General features: G+C 44.8%; 1 protein-coding gene across 1 annotated transcript in view; it reads right to left on the bottom strand.

Annotated features, from left to right (window-relative positions):
- Window positions 1–19,397, bottom strand: part of NUP188 (nucleoporin 188) — a 46,413-nt gene that overhangs the window by 9,948 nt on the left and 17,068 nt on the right. The window contains exons 9-27 of the mRNA XM_040632028.1: window positions 16,736–16,947; window positions 15,276–15,390; window positions 14,434–14,634; window positions 13,421–13,510; window positions 10,748–10,813; window positions 9,662–9,781; window positions 9,056–9,182; window positions 8,075–8,227; window positions 7,770–7,896; window positions 7,471–7,558; window positions 7,304–7,380; window positions 6,613–6,727; window positions 5,488–5,608; window positions 5,295–5,361; window positions 4,230–4,358; window positions 3,766–3,905; window positions 2,811–2,917; window positions 835–1,041; window positions 547–716 (exon numbers count right to left, since the gene is read on the bottom strand). Coding sequence (XP_040487962.1) covers window positions 547–716; window positions 835–1,041; window positions 2,811–2,917; window positions 3,766–3,905; window positions 4,230–4,358; window positions 5,295–5,361; window positions 5,488–5,608; window positions 6,613–6,727; window positions 7,304–7,380; window positions 7,471–7,558; window positions 7,770–7,896; window positions 8,075–8,227; window positions 9,056–9,182; window positions 9,662–9,781; window positions 10,748–10,813; window positions 13,421–13,510; window positions 14,434–14,634; window positions 15,276–15,390; window positions 16,736–16,947 — 2,432 coding nt within the window. The remainder of the gene's footprint in view (window positions 1–546; window positions 717–834; window positions 1,042–2,810; window positions 2,918–3,765; window positions 3,906–4,229; window positions 4,359–5,294; window positions 5,362–5,487; window positions 5,609–6,612; window positions 6,728–7,303; window positions 7,381–7,470; window positions 7,559–7,769; window positions 7,897–8,074; window positions 8,228–9,055; window positions 9,183–9,661; window positions 9,782–10,747; window positions 10,814–13,420; window positions 13,511–14,433; window positions 14,635–15,275; window positions 15,391–16,735; window positions 16,948–19,397) is intronic.

Here is a 19,397-nt window from a genome sequence, read left to right as displayed (position 1 = left end):
AAAACTATGTTTTCTTGTTAAGAAACACAATTGTACGTATGTTTAGAGTTGACCAAAAAAATTCTCATGATTTGTGCCGCCGTGCATTTCCCACAGCCCCACAAAGACAGTGGGGAGGGAATAAGGACGCAGACTCCCGTGGTCAGCCTTTCGAATGTCCCTTCCCTTTGTGCAAACTGGGTCCTGGAGAAGAGGAGGAGTTTCATTCAGTTCAAGGGCTTGAGCAAGTCACTCTCATCTGAAGCTAATATTTCTTGAGAACAATGGTTTTGAAGGGGTTGGCGAAAGGGAAGAACACACAAGGCAGGAAAAGGAGGGCACCCTAAAATAAACACGTCTCTGCCTTCGGGTAAAGATGATACTTGCTGGCGGCGGCAGCAGAGAACGACTAAGAGTCACGCTCCCGCACAATGAACCAGGCACTAAGCGCTTCTTATGCGGCTGCTGAGTGAGCTGTCACAACAAACCTCGAAAGTAGAAACTACTATTACTCCCATTTTGCAGACACAAGCCTTGGAAGGAAATCCCTCCCAGAGTCAGACTCACTTGGTTCTAAGGACCAGCATGGCACTGTCCCGCCGGTCCTGCCACAGGGCGTGCAGAAAGGCAATGGCCGCCCGATGCAGCAGGGGCGGACACCAGTAGCGGTCCTGCTGCTGCGAATCGATCAGCTCCAGCACCGCGTGGAGGCAGCTCCAAGCCCCAAGGCTGAATTCCTGCGAGAGGGCCGAGCAAGAGTTCAGTCCCTCAGCCGCCACCGGCAAGCACACCCGTGGGGCCCGCACCCACCTCCCAGGGAGCCGCCTCCCAGCTTCGTCCCAGGCGTGGGCTCACCTTGGAGCCATCACTGCCATCCTTCACCTCCAGATTCAGAAACAGTTCAATGAGGCCTGGCTGAGTCTCCACCGCAACCGTGAGGAACTCCAGAATCATGACTTTGATGCGCATGTCCTCAATCTTGCTCTGCAGTCGGGTCAGGAAGGCATCTCGAATGGCAGCCGCATCGTTGCCCAGGCAGGCGTACACCGACATCGGGGCCACCTGGTGGAGACCAGACACACAGACGTAGAGCCTACTTTTAGAAAAACCTCGACAAGCTCCTGCAGAAGGGTACTGGAGAACTCACAGAAAACGCGCGGAAAGGGAAACATCCAGATGGATAGCTCCAGGTTAGAAGGGACAATGTGTCAAACTACAGCACGAAGTGCCCAACAATTCACAGAAGAAATAGCGACCAACATAAAAACATGCACAACCTCTCTCGTGGTTCAAGAAATGCAAGGTAAAAAATGAGACGATACTGATTTGCCTATTAGATTGGCAAAGATGAAGAAAGTGATGGGGCCACTGTGGCAGGGATACGAGATTTGGTGTTAGGAGTTCAAAGCGTCGGGCCGCCGGGCCGGCTCAGCACGTGAAGCGTGCGACTCCTGATCTCGGAGCCGTGGGTTCAAGCCCCACGATTATGTTTAGAAAAGAAAAAAAGCATAAACTGTAACAATCCTTTTTAGAGGACAATTTAGAAATGTCTAAAAAATTTAAGATGTTCACTAATACCTAATCTTTAGGAACTGAAAACAGAAGTTTATGGAACTCTGTGGACAATAGTCCCGCAGCACTGCCTGTAATAGTGAAAGATAAAAAAATAGCCCAAATCAATTAGGATGCATCCATTCTGGGGCATACCATGTAAGCATCAAAGACAATAAAGTAGCCCAAATGTGCCCACGTGGAAAGACTACAAGATCTGGTGTTCCGTGAGAAAAGCTAGTCATAAAACAGTACGTATGGGGCGATTCTACTTTTGTAAAGAACAAAAGAACACACCAAACATCCTTTAATACCTAAGCACAGATAAAAAGAAATCTGCCTGGGAGGCTCAGTCTGTTGAGCGACTGACTCTTGGTTTCAGCTCAGGTCACAGTATCAGGGTTGTAAAATCGAGCCCCACACTGGAGCCCGCACTGGGCATGAAATCTGCTTAAGATTCTCTCTCTGGGGGCGCCTGGGTGGCACAGCGGTTGGGCGTCTGCCTTCGGCTCAGGGTGTGATCCCGGCGTTATGGGATCAAGCCCCACATCAGGCTCCTCCGCTATGAGCCTGCTTCTTCCTCTCCCACTCCCCCTGCTTGTGTTCCCTCTCTCGCTGGCTGTCTCTATCTCTGTCAAATAAATAAATAAAATCTTAAAAAAAAAAAAAAAGATTCTCTCTCTGCCCCATCTCTCTCTCTCTCTCAGTCTCTTAAGGAAAAAAAAAATCAGGAGCAATGCATACCAATCTGCTCCTAGGGATTCGTGGAATGAAGAGATCATAGCGGACCTTAATTTTCTACGTCACATTTATCTGCAACGTTTCAATATTTTAAAATAAATACGCATGTCTTTCATAATCAGGAAACAAACCCTCATAAAACACCATTTATGTGTGGTGTGCATGAAAACACAATTTGTGTGTTGTGTGTATGACTACGTCACTTTAAACGTCAGAGAAGTCTTGGGGTGCCTGCGTGGCTCAGTTGGTTAAGTGTCTGACTCTTGATTTCAGCTCAGGTCGTGATCTCAGGGTCATGGGATCGAGCCCCGCATCAGGCTCCATGCTGGGCACGGAGCCTCCTTGGGATTCTCCCTCTCCCTCTGTCCCCCCTACATCCTGGCTCATGCACAAACGGGCATGCTTGCTCTCACAAATAAATAAACAAAATCTTTAAAAGTCAGAGAAGTCCAAGTTAGCTGTTTCTCTTGAAAGAAGGCAGGCGTGGCCTGAAGCACGAAGTCAGCTTTCTGGGGCTTGGCTGGTAAGTGGGAACATACCGTGGCCAGACGTTTCAGCAGCTGGATGGCAAGACGCGGCAAAGCAGGATCGTGTTTGTGGTAGATGTATTTGGCAAGAACAGCAATGAGGTTGTTCCCATGGGCGCCTGCAGAAGCACAGGAAACAGGTTAGCCATCAAGTGTGCCTACGTCAAGCTCTAAGAGAGGCTGTTAGTCACAAAGGCTCACACACGTGAGGGAGTTTACGGCCCTGAAGTACTTGGGAGGGCCAGAGCAAATCCAGGTGGCCATACCATTTTTTTTTTTTTTTTTTCAGTAGCCAAGGGGACACGCAGGATTTGGAGGTAAACAGCCCAATCCAATTCATTAAGAGCAGAAAGAGAGACATTTTGAAAAAAACAGGTAGTCTCTTAACAGGTTAGAGAAAGACATCATCCTGAAGAGCTGCACTGAAATGCAAAAATTATCAAAATCCCAAAATGATCCAAGTAGAATAGGTCGTAGACGTGACCCAACCACCTACTTAAAAGTGAGGTAACAGGGCCCCAAAGGGATTAAATGAACAGTGCACGGCCAAAGAGTACAGCAGTCGGTATTTAACACGTACTATGAACTTCTCTCCATGATTTACAAACAGTAATCTTACCTCCAGCGTAATCCTATAAGGTAGGTCCTACTATTATCCTCATTTTACAGACGAGAAACCCGAGGCAGAGTTGCTTAATAACGAGCCCAAGGTAACACGGCCGATTAGAGCCAAAATCTGAAGGAAGGCAGTCTGACTGAACATGGGCTCTTAACTGTTATTCTGTCATCAACAGGAGGCAGACGTGAAGGACGTTCCAGCCCTCGTTTCTAAGTCCAGGATGGGAGCTGGTGATCATTCCCAAATCCCCTCCAGGAATTAGTCAGAAAACACTGCCGGCCTCTAACGACACAGACCGAAGGATGTCCTTGAGGGCAGAGCCCTGCCGCTCGGAGGAGCGGTACGTACCGTGCTGGGTGAGCGCCTGCTCCAGGGGGGACACAACATTGGAAGGCGGTTTCAGCCGGATAACATTGTTGGTGACGGAGAACGCCAGTTTCACTGTCTTGATCAGCAGCTGGCCCTGCCCCTGGCCCTCTGCCCCATCACTAGGGTGCCAAACGGAAACCAAAGTTGATTCAGACAACATGACTTCATTCGCAACATATGTGCTCTCATGAATTAGATTCCAACAATAATCCCAGAGTTCAACAGCTTCTGTGAGAGGCCCCAGTCCAAACTAGGAGAGAGGAGGAGCAATCAACTCCCTTTGCTACGTGCCAGTCCACACAGCAGCTATGAGGGTATATAAAGGCTACGTCCTACGGGTAACAGGACTGTCTTTAAAAAGCTACCGCACAGTAACTTACACTGGAATTCTTAGAACACGCAGGCACATAAAGACAAATGGGGAAGGGCGGAGGGAGCCCTACCTGCGGGGCTGAGCGGCCATCACCATGTCGATGGTGTCCACGCCAACGCCCATGATATTGATGACTGTCTGCCCTGCTTCTGTGTAGGCCAGGCTGCAAATGCAGAGAGACTGCAGGCTGGGGCTGTGGCTGCAAGACAGACATGTTCCAAGTCACCAGGGAGCCACCAAGTTTATTACTGGAGGGGAAGGGCCCTGTCCAAACCGAACCAACTGGACATCACTGAAATAAAGCAGCTCTCTGACAGATGAAGACGCTCTGATCACTTTCCTTAAACAGACTTGATCTTAGGGGCGCCTGGGTGGCTCAGTTAAACGTTTGCCTTCAGCTCAGGTCATGATCTCGGGGTCTGGGGATCGAGCCCCACGTAGGGCTCCCTGCTCTGCAAGGAGTCTGCTTCTCCCTCTCCCTCCCCCTCCCCCGCGCTTCTCTCTCTCAAATGAATGAATAAAAATCCTAAAAAAAAAAAAAAAAAAAATAGACTTGATCTTGGAAACCACCCTGAGAAGCTATCTTAATGTCTTATCAATTAATGGATATATTTACTGAAATGAATAATTATTAATCCATACAACGGACTGCACGGAACCATTAAATCAAGATAGATCTGTATGAAGTGGCATGGAAATGAAATTCCAGAGCAGACAGTATAAGCAGAGGAAAACATCTAGCAGAAAACACACTAACGTCATAGTCATCTCCAAGAAGTAGGTGTAGGAAGGGCACTACTTCCCAACGAACATGGGTGACTTTTGTAAAGATCATAAGAAATTATTTATATGTGTGTGTGTGTGTGTGCGCGCGCACGCGCGCCCGTGCTCTGGCACACACACAATCTCACTAGGGACAAGCTAGTTTCCACTTCATTTCTCTTCTCGACCCACAGGGAGAAAGGATACAGTCCAGTGGCAAGCAAATCGGAACCTCAAGAGTACTGAGCTCTGGGCTCAAGCAAGCTGAGTTCTCTGGAAGGACGAGGTGGCTCCGCACAGCAGAAGCCCCTGTCCTCCCGTGGGGAGTGGTGGCATCCGGGCATACCCGGCTCGAGCAGCCCCCCCCACATACCTGCCGTGTAGGTCTGCCTCATGGCACAGGTTCAGGATGGCGTGAATCAGCTCCAGGATCAGGCAACCTGGACTCCAGAAAAGACACAGGAATGATGTGGCCTTGTGTGATGACCCTCATCCCAAGAAACGGGGGACAAGACCTCTAGGGAGCCAGGAGCTGCTCAGGTTGTCCCTGCGCATGCCTTCCTTACCAATCTGTTCTCTCACACCGTGGGAGTTGTAACGCCACTTGTGATAGCCGGGAAGCATCTCCTTCAGCACAAACATGACACAGGGCACCAGCCCTTGGCTCTGGGTACTGCCAAGCTGCCCCTACAACAAACCATGCTGTGAGGACTTATGCCATTAAAGGAAGTGTTTTAGCTACCAGAGATTTAACTCGAAACCTACAGGTCCACAGGATATCTTGACAAACCCTGGCAAACGTTAGGGTTCAACGGGGCCCAAGCTGTAGGTTTCTCGGAAATAGAGAAAGAGACTAACGAGACAATGTCACAATGTCCCAAAAGGCAGCTACGTGAAGGGTACGGAGGAAAGTTAAAACTGCGGAGGGGAGAGGTACCGTAAACATGAAGGACGTGGGACGGGGAAGGCTGGTTTCACGGTCACGTGCCAGCCACACCCCGACCTCTGCTCTGCCCCTGGAATCCCAGAAAGGAGCTCTAATCCTCGCAATTCTGTGTCTAATGCTACGTTACCATCAGCTTCCTCACCTCCAAGCGGGGATTCTTTACTTCTGCTCTTCATCCCTATCTCCACACAGGACTGCTTCTACCTTTGTAAGCACCTGTTCATTGATCCTTGCAGGCAGGAAGTGGGCCGAGTGCTTTTCGTGTGTGGCCCTCTCCACAACTCCGTGGAGGAGAGACCATTTAATGACTCCTACTTTACAGAGGTTCTAAGAAATTCTTTACTCGCCCAAGGCTGATGCAGTAGGCAGGTCAACCTGAAATGTAAACCTAATTCTGTCGGACTCCAAAATCTATTTCTCAAACTGAACTATGATCCATTAGTGGATTGTGAAATCACCTTATTAGAAACTATCTGAGTGCCCTTTGCATTGTCAGAGTAGTGCTGAATTGTGAAACGCTGCTTCAGGGGTCCACACACACAAATGCATATACTGAGTCATGATATAAAATGTATGTATTATTCTGGGCGACATATAAAGTACCCATTACAGAATCTGACACAGAGTCAATACTCAACACACAGAAACCGTTAACGCCGTAACCTCAGGACAACTGTTGCGCCTGCAGACATGAGGACGACAGGACAGAAACTATTTCAGGTGATTCCATCTGACCAGCTCTCACCTTGACAAGAGTGGTGATCAGACGCAGAAAGGCCACAGTGACCCCATACTCGCCCTGGGGCTGCTCGCTGTTCATCAAGAGGCTTCCGTACCCTCCGGCATTCATCCCCTCCGCACTGGAGAGAACAGAGGCAGGGGAATAAGGGTGGGGCAATCTCAGGGTTTCCAGAAACTAATCACAGAGCATTTTTGTTACTACCCAGATGGCTTGGGCCCCAACAGGAATTCTCTGCAGAAGAATTCATCAAATCTAGGCAATTCTCTACCCACGCTGAACATAAAGAACGTGTTTTATTGATGTACAACCTCAAGAGGTTTAAAGAAACCAAATAAACACCTGAAAAACATCCTTTCGTCTTACAAGTAAGAGAGGGCAAAGAGACAATGCTCAGGTAGGAAAATGGAGCCTGTGCATTAATAACTGTCCAGCAGGTGAGCCCAAGTAGCCACGAAACAAAGAAAGGTACAGAGTGACTACGGCCTAAGAAAGAGAAACCAAGTCTCTGGATCTAGACATTTCTGGGTTCTCCAGCCTGGAGAGTTAACTCCCACGCACCTCGGGTGGTTGCCGCTGGATGAGAAACACATCCGTGGGGAAGCTTCTTTAAAAGGAAGGAAGCTGCCCTGGACCTGAAATGTGTATGGTGCTCCCAGGGAATACGCCCTAGCCAACCTAAGAAGACCTGGCTCACCTAATCATCTGACTCATGTTGGAGACCTGGTGGGCCACGAATGGTAAAAAGCCTGTGTGACGAAGATCAGTCCAGACCTGAGAAGGGAAAAGAAGAGCCCAATGTCCACGTGTCCCGTAATCCTAACCCTAACCCTTTCTGTGCACCCTTTTTTGGCTATCTCTCACCTTTGCCGGGTTCCGGGCAGCCAGAACGGTTAAGCAATTGACACAAGGAGCAATGACGTCCACCGGCGGGGAGACCACTGCCGTGAGCCTGGTGGGAGAACAGTGCACTCTACTCGGTAAAGTGAACACTACAATTTGTCCCGCCACAAATATTCTCCAGTCCTCTCTGCACAAGTCCCTCCTCTTAGCAGGGACAGAAACACAGGAAGGCCCTCAGCTGGGGACAGTCTTACACCAGGGTTTCCCACAGAGGAACGAGCATGGACGTGAAGCCAGCGGGTGTGCGACCAGATGCTCACCGCTGCAGCAGCATGTAGATGCGGGACGTGATGGGCAAGAGACAGTCCGCTATAGACAGATCCGTGCTGATGACCTTATGGACCAGATCAATGATGGGTCTGACCCGCTGGCAGTGCTGGATTACATCTGTGCGGAAAGAAAGCCAACAATTCCTTTAAGATCACGGAACAGTCTCTGAGACCCAGATAAACTACACTTATCCCAGTCTGAATGGTTTTCAATTTTATCTTGAGATTCTCTGTCCTCCAAATCTAAGCATGGCCGTTTTTCTTCCCTGCAGTCACGCCCCCCCAGCGGACCTCACCTGCAGTGGACACGACATGCAGCAGCATTTCGATCTCGCAGGTGAAGAGGGTCCAGCTGCTGTAGGAGTACTCCCAGCGCACCAGGTAAGCCCTGTCGTCCAGCACCACTTGGCCCACGGTGCCCTGAGGTATGCGAAGGTTGGTCTGACCCCCTAAGGGAGAGAGGAAAGGAAATGAGTCTAACATCTGAGAATACAATAGGAAAAAGTGACTCCTCCACCAGACACCAATATTTAGTCACACAGAGATGTACACGCTCTCTTCCTAGTGGCTAACACTGATACACTGCTTTCACCCAGGTTATAGCATGTGTCGGAATTCCCTTTCTTCTCAAGGCTGAACAACATCCCACTGTATACATGTACCACATTTTGCTTATCACTTTCATCTGTTGGTGGACCCTTATTTAAAATTGTTTTTGTATATGCCCTTTTACCCAACAGCCCCACTTTGGGGACTCCACGCACTAAAAATAAAAGCACCAGTGTATAGGGGCACATGTACCCAAGGCAGCATTGTTTGTAGTGGTGAAAAAAGTGACACAGCCTATATGTCCTTTAGAAGGAAAAACATATAAGATTCTGGAACATCCAGAATAATTCTGTAGTTACTAAAAAGAATGGGTCAGATCCGTATACAAGAAAAGCAACTTGCAGGATGAATCTAGGAGAGCATACACAGCATGTAAAAGGACACACACCAGCTCTTAACACGGACTCCCCAACAGACAAGTCTCCACAGGCGAACTCTGTAAAGTGCAGATTGGTGCCATTTCTCTTGTTGCAATGACTGTGAATTATTTTTTAAATAAAACAATCTAATGATGCGAATAAGGGAGAAATGCACTAAGTTATCAACAAGCATAGTGGAGAGAAGGAACTGCTTTAAAGGCAGCGTGCATGAAAAAGTTAAAGCAGTCAAGATGACGTCTAAACAGAGGCTGAGGAAAAGGGCTACTGGACCCGGTCTCTCCGTCTTACCAAGAGGATAAAGGAGTTTGGACGTTTGCCTCCGCCATAGAGTTCCATCTTCATGGGAGATCACATCATGGGGCTTGTGCTTATAAAGTTCATTGTAGAAAGACATCTTATCCAAGAAACTATACACCTGCCAACACGCAGAAAAAAATCCAGCCACATGCTTACCTGGAGGACATGCAAGGGGTCCCACGTCCTCGTCCCTGCTCTTTAGCCAGACTGGGTATATGGGGACTCTCCAACTTCTCACAAACCTTCCTCCGCACTCCTTGCCAGCCCTCACCATCCTCTAACGCTGAGCTCGAGGACCCCTCCCTGCACACAGCTGGCTCTCCTGAACAGTGGGTCTTCACTACTCAAATGACATTGACTGTGTGGCTTTATTAGTTACTCCCTCCTTGTGTCTCTTATTCTCTGCCAATGTGATAGTAAGGGACTTTATATTTTGTCCTACTCCCCCAGCATCTATAACAGGTACATGATTTTATAGAATTGAGGCACTATCTCTGGCAGTGTTCATTCAACTTCAGACTAATTCTTGCTGTGGCAGTGGCACCCCCAAAAATATCTCCCACACTCTGAATTCAGGCATCTAACCAAACCACCTACCTTTTTGGCGGTGGACTTCCCTGATACGAGGGCTCGTAGCAACTGCAGGAGTGGGGATAGGAGATGGGGGAACATTCCACAGACACTGTCCAGAATGATGCCAAGCCCAGAGGTTGGCTCCTATGGTGAAAGGAGAAAAGTCACTGACCTTCGCATTATCCATGAATTAACACATCTCTGAACTGCCCAGTAATCATAAGAAAACCTAAAACCAATCCTTTCCTTTAGGCAGACATCACTCCTCCCTAACAATTTAAGAGTTCCATATTTCCACTGAAAATGGCTATCAACAGATTTAGTCAGGACCTGAAAAGAGAACATCACTGCCTCAAGTGACCTTTCCCTGGCCATCCTCCCTATAGGAAGACAACAGCGTTCACCTCCTCGTGACACGTTTCCAATAAAGTGAAAAGCACCAAATAACATGCCAGCATTGAGCCGCCACACACGAGCAACAGATCCTCAATCTAAATATTGTTTCATACCAGCTTCTCCCAAGAACAGTGTGAGTCGAGGCTGGAGAGCAACTCAGGAAGAGGCTAAGACATACATGTCTATCAGTCAGGCCACAGTACAAAGGAGAATGGATTTATTCATCAGCTGGACCCTGGGGCTTCAGGCTGCTGTCAACGCTAAGCCTGAGTACTAGTGAGAAACTGTTCTCTCCAAAGCCAAATTCTTATCTAACCAGTTACAATACTCTGACAACTCAGAGTTACAATCCCCCAGTAGCATGTTCCAGAGTTACAGTGATACTGGTATCTGAGACTGTCAGTGTGAACAGAGACTTGGTGTAGGACAGCGAACACGCTGGTTAATAACACAGGCTACACACTCAAGTCAGCCAGAACTGCTTCCTGATCCTGGCTGTTCGTCTAGCTGTATGATCCTGGGCAAGTCACTTCACATCTCTGAGCGTCCCCTTTCCTCATATGCAAAATGGTGATGTAAATAATTCTATCTACTTCACAGATTTTTGTAAAGATTAAATGTGAAAAGACATAAATGCTTAATATCAGACCTATCACAAAGTAAGTGCTTGAAAAATTCTTTCACTACAAGCATAATTCCCTCTGACACACTTACTGTTCCCCAGAATAGTTCTGGAAGAGAAGGGTCCGCCAGGACTTCACAGGCTGTGTCAATTACATCCTGTTGGGGGAGGGGGAAGAAAATAGCTTATTTTCCCTAGTTGAAGCAGCCTTTTCTTTTTTTACTGTATTCTATTCAAATAAAAACACCAACGATACTTTCACATACTATGTCAGAAAAAACCCTGGGTTCAAAAGGAAGATTATACCCTGTCTAGGGTGTACGTTGTATCTGTTATATGGTGTTAGGCAAGTTAACCTCTCTGAACTTCAAAATCTTTATCTATAAAATGGTGACCATATTATCGCTTCACAGTACCGTTGCAAGGACCAAATGAGATAATGTACGGAGAAGTGGACTGTAAAGTTTAAGACGACATGTAAATGTGAGGTATTACTAGGCTCAGCTAAACTGTTCTCCTAGAGGGCAAGAATAATGCCTTTTTAAGCTTCTTCATCCTCACCCCTAGCACAGTGCTCAGCACACACTGGGAATGATTTTTTTTAAACAACCCAAGTACTAGGACTCCTGCAGTCTGGATATGTTAATACTGACCCTCTAGGTACACGATGAGGTCCAAATGTGACCAGAATTTTGGCAAAGGATGCAAAGCTTACTCTGTGCCCCTAGAGCTTAGGAAATTGAGCTTTCCAGTTAATACCAATTTCTTTTATAATGGTAAGAAATTTTCATTTTTAGGGGCGCCTGGGTGGCGCAGTCATTAAGCGTTTGCCTTCGGCTCAGGGCGTGATCCCGGCGTTATGGGATCAAGCCCCACATCAGGCTCCTCCGTTGGGAGCCTGCTTCTTCCTCTCCCACTCCCCCTGCCTGTGTTCCCTCTCTCGCTGGCTGTCTCTATCTCTGTCAAATAAATAAATTTTAAAAATCTTAAAAAAAAGGGGGGGGGCGCCTGGGTGGCGCAGTCGTTAAGCGTCTGCCTTCAGCTCAGGGCGTGATCCCGGTGCTCTGGGATCGAGCCCCACATCAGGCTCCTCCACTAAGAGCCTGCTTCTTCCTCTCCCACTTCCCTAATTGTGTTCCCTCTCTTGCTGGCTGTCTCTCTCTGTCAAATAAATAAATAAAATCTTAAAAAAAATAAATAAAAATAAAACCCCTCTTTAAAAAAAAAAAGAAATTTTCATTTTTAGCAACTTCACCAATTTCCTCAATTTCCAAAACAAGTCATTAAAAATGAATACAATGACTTAGTTATAAAGAACTCCTCAAATAGCACTTTCCACTGCAAGGAACCAGGGTTCCTTGGAGAAATAGCATATTCCAGGTCTGAGGCAAGAATCTTGTGAGATAATCCTACAACAGTGTGTTGTACCAGGAAGCAATTGAGCTATCAAAGTACAGAAGCACTGTGTCAGACCCATTCAGGAGCTCATTAGAAAGAATTCTTACTGCCCAGAGGTGGGCGATATGAGCATAAGAACAGTAACTGCAGTGGATCGAAACACAGCAAACACGTTTATACCCAGGAGTTCGCAATGACATGTAAAAATTTAAAAACCTCACTAACCACCTTTGCAGGATGGTAGGGAAAACTAGTAAATATAGGAAAATAAGCATGTATAGTATTCGATACCAGAGTATCGGACAGCTAATAGCCAATGAGAGCAAATTTTTTTGAGGTATTACTGACATATGTTACATTAATTTTAGGTATACGACATAATGATCTGGTATTTGTATATACTGTGAAACAAACTTCTATAGCAACGTTCTAACCAATAAACAAAAGAGGAAAAAGAACAGTGCCATTTTGTAACTCCCAAGGAACTAATGGATCCAGGCGACCATCATCTGGACAATGATGTGGCTTGTGTCCACCACAGTGCAAAGCACGGGTGCAGACTAATGCTTGACAGAGTTACCAACTGATAACGCATGGACCTTACTTATTCAGATCCTGATCAAAACAAACAAACTTGTGACAAATGTACGACATTTATAAGATAATTAGAAATTTAAACCCTGACTTGTTATTTGAAGATACGATTTGTTTAGATGTGCTGATGGTTGTAAAGTTTTACTAGCTCCTATTCTGGCTCATCAAATATTCATAGACGAAACTAAATGATGTCAGGGATTTGCTTCAAAATAATCAAGGAGGGAAAGAGCACTAAGATCTGCTGTCAGGTGATAATCTGGAAGCTGGTGAAAGGACCGTTTAAGAGTTTGCCACATAATTTTGTCTTCTTTGATGTAAGTTTGAAATGTTTCATGTTTTAAAAATATTGCAGAAGAATGTTTATTAGCACCCACAGATGTTTGGGACAGATGCTCTATCCCAAAATGAGATTACAAAGCAGTATATACATTGTGATTCTGCTTTTAGAGAAGAATTATTGTATTTTTAACACACACACACACACACACACACATATATGCAGAAAATGTTTGGAAGGGAATACAACAAAATATTAACAGAGGTTGTCCTGTGTAGTGTGATTACATTTTTTTCTTTTTATTAGCACTTTCTGATTTTTCTGTCATTAATATGTATTGTTTGTATAATATAATAAATGAAAAGAAACAGCAATAAACAAATTAACACCTGAGGTATGTGGGTGTGCGTAATACCAGCTCCAAAGGAATATCTTAGGGATACGACTGCAAAGCCAGGCACTGTAGACAGCCTCACAAAAGCCAGATACTGACCTGCTGATTGCCCAGTGTGTGCAGCTCCAGCGAGGTCAGAACGAAAGAAAGGAGTCCGTAGACACACATGCATGCGGTGCTGGTGGTGCACTGTAAGGACAAACAAGTCAGTGACTAATTCTGAATAACCAAACTCTTCCCCTAGATTCAGCATAATCCTACACATTAATATAGTCTCTGTAAACAAATGGGAAGGGAATCCAAGGCTTTGTAATTTTCCTAATTTAGAACCAAGATCAGGAAGACAAGGGGAGAAATGAGAAAGCAGGAACCATAACTACTGTTAACACTGCCAAGAATAAAATCAAAAGGGAACCATTTTCAAAATGATCAGTTTTCGTGGGGAAGAAAACCACACCCAGTCTAGAGAAAGGATAAAGGGTCTCTACATGCTGATAGGAATGATGCAGCTGCTTGAACAGTCACCAAGATAAATCACCCAGTGCCAGCCGGTGGGGCCTGCAGGCTGAGGTTTCCTGCTCGCATGTCAAAACAAGCTCACTAAACAGTGCCTCTGAAATTAAGCCCCAACACAAGACTCAAGAGAATGGCTAATTCATCCTGCTATGGTTGAATGAGTAAGCTCCCAAAAGAGATTTCTCCAGTCAATGTGGTCAAAGCTATCTTCCAGATTACTCTACTGGCACAGTATGCTCTACTGGCAAAGAGTTAGACACCACTGGTTCAAGCCATACCTACCACTAACTGGCGGTTACTGTTTCGCCAGTAATTTGTGGGCAAATTATATCTCCCGAGTCTCAATCTCCTAATATGTAAAATAGGATTTAAATTCCTAGTGCAAGAAGCATTGTAAGGATGAAATAAGAGAATGTGCAGAAAGTGCTGGTAACAGTGTCTAATCATACTAAATGCTCTACAAAGTTGGAAACAACACTGTCATCATTATCCACGTCACTATTACAATTCTTACTACTACTCTCGTGATGCATTAACGAGCTTCTGCCCTGCTCTCTGGCATTCTCATGCTCAAACACCAACAGCCTGAGCCTCACATCATTTCCCCCGCTGGCCAGTGAGCGGAGCAGTCGGGTCAGGTACTGAAATACGTTCAGCTGGATGGCTGTGCCACCTATCTTTCGGACAACACTGCTTGTCTCTTCTGGATGCAGGGTGTGACGGAGGAGAGCCCAGGCCAAAAGCACTGGGGCGTGATGTGGAATGTCCCCGAAGGTCAACATCAAACGGTCCATATCCTGATGAAAAAAACAAAACACAAAACCTGTGTCACTGAAAAAAAGGGTCAGAGCCCTCCACGGGACCCTTCGTCACATTTAGTATGTCTTCTACTTGCCCACAGTGGCCTCCTGTCCCACTCTGATATTCTACCCTTCCCCAAACCCCACCTAATAAACCCCTCCATTACTCTTCCCTTTCCCCACAATTTTTTTCTTCTAATTGTAAGTAGTCTTAATGTAACATTATAAAATACATGTTCAAATGGAATTTTCTTTAGAAAATTTCCTGACCCTTCTTGAACTTTTTCTGATCTTTCCCCACTTTCTATCTAAGCATCAACCCATCTCAATGTGCTTCCCCTTTGCTGTTCTTGCACAAGGTCCATAAATAAAGACAAGCCCCAAGGTTCTGTCCTTGGGCCTCCTCTGTCCTGGTGCCAACTCTGAGTGACTCTACTCATTCTCACAGACTCAACTATGACCTATGTGCAGAAAAATGAAATCTGAGATTTCTTCCAGATCCAATTAACTTCTTAACAATGTAGGACCTCAAATTCCACCACAAGGAAAATTTTATGCGGCAATCTAGTTGAGTGGTTAAAAACATACTCCTAACTATAAATTGTCTAAAAAGAGAAAGGAAGCCACTCCAAGTTCACCTGACAAATAAGCCCATCCTGGGCAAACTGGTGCAGCTCTCTTCTGTCATCCAAAGCACACTTATGCAAGGATTCAATATCCATGCCTTCCACCAGGATAAGGGCACTGAAGTAGCTGGAAAGAAAAATGGTATCATGGTGTCATATGTGCAACTCTGAACCTTGTTGGAGAATAAGGTGAAACAGAAGACGCTTTAGTATCAAAAAAATTACTAATGGTTTTTTCTGCATTTTTTTTCATACTAAGTCTCTAAACCCTGTGTGTGTTTTATGCTTCCAGCACACCTCAATTCATCCAGCCACATTTAAAGTGCTTGGCAGTGCTTGACAGGGGCTTGTGCCTGTCAAAGCACAGATCCAGTACTCAAAGTTTCTACAGCCACCAATTACATGTGACCCAGATAAACCATTTCACCACTCAAATGTGTATCTTTGTTCACAGAGGAAACAGTTCTCAAAACGTGGATCTATCCATTCGAACCACTGTAACACCACTGTTTTTTGAAACAGAGCTGAATCTCCTCCCCGCAGACACAGACACGAACAGGCAGTTCACCCCAGAGGATATACCAAGAGCAAGTAAGAAAATGCTCAATGTCACAGATAACCAGGGAAAGGCAAATCAGTGCAGCAAAAGGGATCAAACTGAGGGGGATGATAATAACACGGGTTTGCAAGATTGTGGGGAAACTGGTTCTCTCCTCCCACGGTCAGTGAAGCACACATTGGTGCAGCCTTCGCAGAGGACAACTTGGCAATATTTTATACCACAAACGCACATACCATTTAACCCAACGATGCCATTTCCAAATCCTTTACAGTCATACTCGCCCAGATGTACAGACAGGCTTATAAAGAGTGTTCTTTACAGCACTATGTGAAATATTCAAAAGAGCCAACTGCCTACCATTAGTGACGTTGTTAAATAAACATCCATCCCACGTACTAATATGCAGCAGCAAAAAAACCATCCTGAGGTAAAAAGAGTTCCAAGACATCCAGTTATGTGAAAAGTTAAGTCGTTAAAAAGTATACCATTTTCATCAAAAAACAAAAAACACAAACAATGTATTTTTGTATATATGAAAAAAAGATGTGGATCTATCCATTGCCGTAAAATTCAAAGTCCACAGACAACGGGGAAACATTCGCCTTGTCGTTGTCTTAGCGTTTGCACTGGCTTACCACAGACGCTCCCCAAATTTTTTCTTGAATGGATGAACCTCTTAGATGAAGACAGTAAAATACCAGAATGCAATACTTATTTTGAGAAAACATGGCCCTCTAATCCCAGTCTTTACTCCCTGTAAGACTTGGAACGTGGTAATACATCGATCTGCTTCCCTATCAGCAGATGAAAAGTACATCTAGACCGTCCCCTCACCCATTCACAGGATCACCATAGCACCAATGCTCTGAACAGTGTACACGTTTTGTAGCCTCAATTCATTCAGACTTACCCAATCCGGTCCACAAAAGGATCCATGGTCTCATCCACCAGGTGCCTGTTGGTCTGCCTACTACCAAATCCTTGCTCTTTAAACATCTTGGTTAATGCCAACAGGTCACTAGGTGCCATCTCAAAGTAGGCATAATAAAGGAAAATAATTTCTAGCAGCATGGACTGTTCCCGAAGGCACTGAACAAACCAGCGAGACACCTGGCGCTCAGTCTGCACAACCAATGAAGAAAAAATGGGAGAAATAAAGTCAGATTTAAAAACCTATAAGTTATTTTTTATTAGATAATACATGTATAAGAATAGAGTAAAAAAAAGTCTCCCTCTTTGCCATATATTAAGGAATCTGTTAAAAGCTGAAAGCAAAAGGGTTTGGGAGAGATACCAAAAAAAAAGTCTCCCTCCCTACAATTCCCACTGCCCAATTTCCTAACCTATCCCCAGAGGCAACCACTGTTAGAGGTTTTTGTTTCCCCTCCCAGTACTATGGCATATACACTCATTCATTCATTCATTCTAAGCTCTGTCTACCTACCGACCCATTCACGCACCCATCCATCTCTAAATCAAATATTCCATACAAACTATTCTACACTTTACTTTTCTCAATTAACAATGTATCTTACAAATCATTTCCTCTAACAGTACATTAACAATTTCCTTATTTTTCATTACCAGTCCCCTCATTATTTTTAATGCAGCGGAGTACTCCACTGCATGGAAATGCCATATTTTTATTTATATATTTTGCCACAATTTAACCAGCTCCCTTGTATGTACAAATAAGTGTTGGTGCAGATGTGGAGAAAAATGACCCCTTGTGCATTGTCGGTGAGAATCTAAATGGTGCAGCCACTGTGGAAAACAGTATGGAGGTTTCCTCAAACAATTAAAAAACAGGGGCGCCTGGGTGGCTCAGTGGGTTAGGCGTCTGACTCTTGGTTTCAGCTCAGGTCATGACTGCAGGGTCGTGAGATCGAGCCCTGCATCGGGCTCTGTGCTGAGCATGGAGCCTGCATGGGACTCTCTATCTCCCTCTGCCCTCTGCCCCTCTGTGCCTTGCTCATGCTATCTCTAAAAGGTAAAAATTAAAAACAAGAAATGCCATATGATCCAATAATTTAACTACTGGGTATTTATGCAAAGAAAATGAAAACACTAATTCAAAAAGATATATGCAGGGGGCGCCAGAGTGGCTCGGTCAGTTCGGTTATGATCCTGGAGTCCCAGGATCAAATGCTGCCTTGGGCTCCCTGCTCAGCAGAGAGTCTGCTTCTCCCTCTCCCTCTGCCCCTCCCACTGCTGTGTTCTCTCTCCCACTCACTCTTTCAAATAAATAAAGTCTTAAAAAAAAAAAAAAAAGATACACGTACCCTTATGTTTACTAAAGATTATTTACAAGAGCCAAGATATGGAAGCAAGCTAAGTGTCCACTAACAGATGAATAAAGAAGATGTGGTCAACATGCACCCATGCACGTGCAGGTGCAATGGATACCACACCACCACAAAAAGGATGAGATCTTGCCCTTTGCAACATGGATAGACCTAGAAGGTCTTACACTAAATGAAGTAAGTTAGACTGAAAAAAATAATACCGTATGATTTTACTCATATCTGGAACCTAAAAACACAAAACAAATGAAGAAACAAACAAAAAACAGAACCAGGCCTATAAATACAGAGAACAAACTGATGGTTGCCAGAAGGAAAGGGGGCGGAGGACAGGCCAAATGGGTGAAGGGGAGTGGGAGACATCCAGCTGTGGAATGAGTAAGTCATGAGAATAAAGGCACAGAATAGAAAGCATAGTCAACAGCACTACAATAACACTATGGTGACAGATGGCAGCTGCACTTGCAGGGAGCACAGCACAACATGCAGAAACGGTAAATCACTATGTCGTACACCTGAAATGTGTCCACCACACTCCAAAAAATTAAATTATAAATAAAATGTACAACTGACAGAACAAATATACAAAAAAATTGGCAAAAGTCACAGATCTAGACAATCTCAACCTGACTGGTATGTCTCACCAGCACACCCAACTACCTCCAAATACACATTCTTTTCATGTGTACGTGGTACATTCACCAAGATAGATCATATGATGGGCCATAACCCATGGGATAGTAAATTCTAAAAGATCTAAATGATACAGAATATGTCCTTTGATAATAATGGAGTTCAAACTGAAAATCAGTAAGATATTCAGTGTTTAGAAGTTAAACAGCACACTCGTATTAGTAATACAGGGGTCAAAGAAAATCACAAGGGGAATTAGAAACTATTTTGAACTGAATGACAGTGAAAATGCAACATATCAAAATTTCTAGGATATAGCTAAAAGCAATACTTAAAGCAACATTTATAATTATACAATAGGAATGTTCTAAAATCTGTTATCTAAGTTTCTACCCTAAAAATCAGAAAAAGAGAAAGTTAAATCCAAAATAAATAAATAGAAATACTGAAGAGCAGAAACCAACATAATATAAAATGAACAAGCAACAGAGGAAACTGAAGACAAAACTACCATTATCAGAAATCAGGCGACATCACAACACATTCTTCAGAGAATAAAAGCATAACAAGAAAATAGTATCAGCTTTATGCAAATAAATTTGACTACTTAGATAAAATCGACATATCCCTTGAAAG

This window comes from Ursus maritimus, unplaced genomic scaffold, assembly GCF_017311325.1.
Source record: "Ursus maritimus isolate PB19 unplaced genomic scaffold, ASM1731132v1 scaffold_17, whole genome shotgun sequence".
Classification (NCBI taxonomy): domain Eukaryota; kingdom Metazoa; phylum Chordata; class Mammalia; order Carnivora; family Ursidae; genus Ursus; species Ursus maritimus.
The sequence above is the reverse complement of the archived record's forward strand: the minus strand, read 5'-3'. Positions and strand labels throughout refer to the sequence as shown.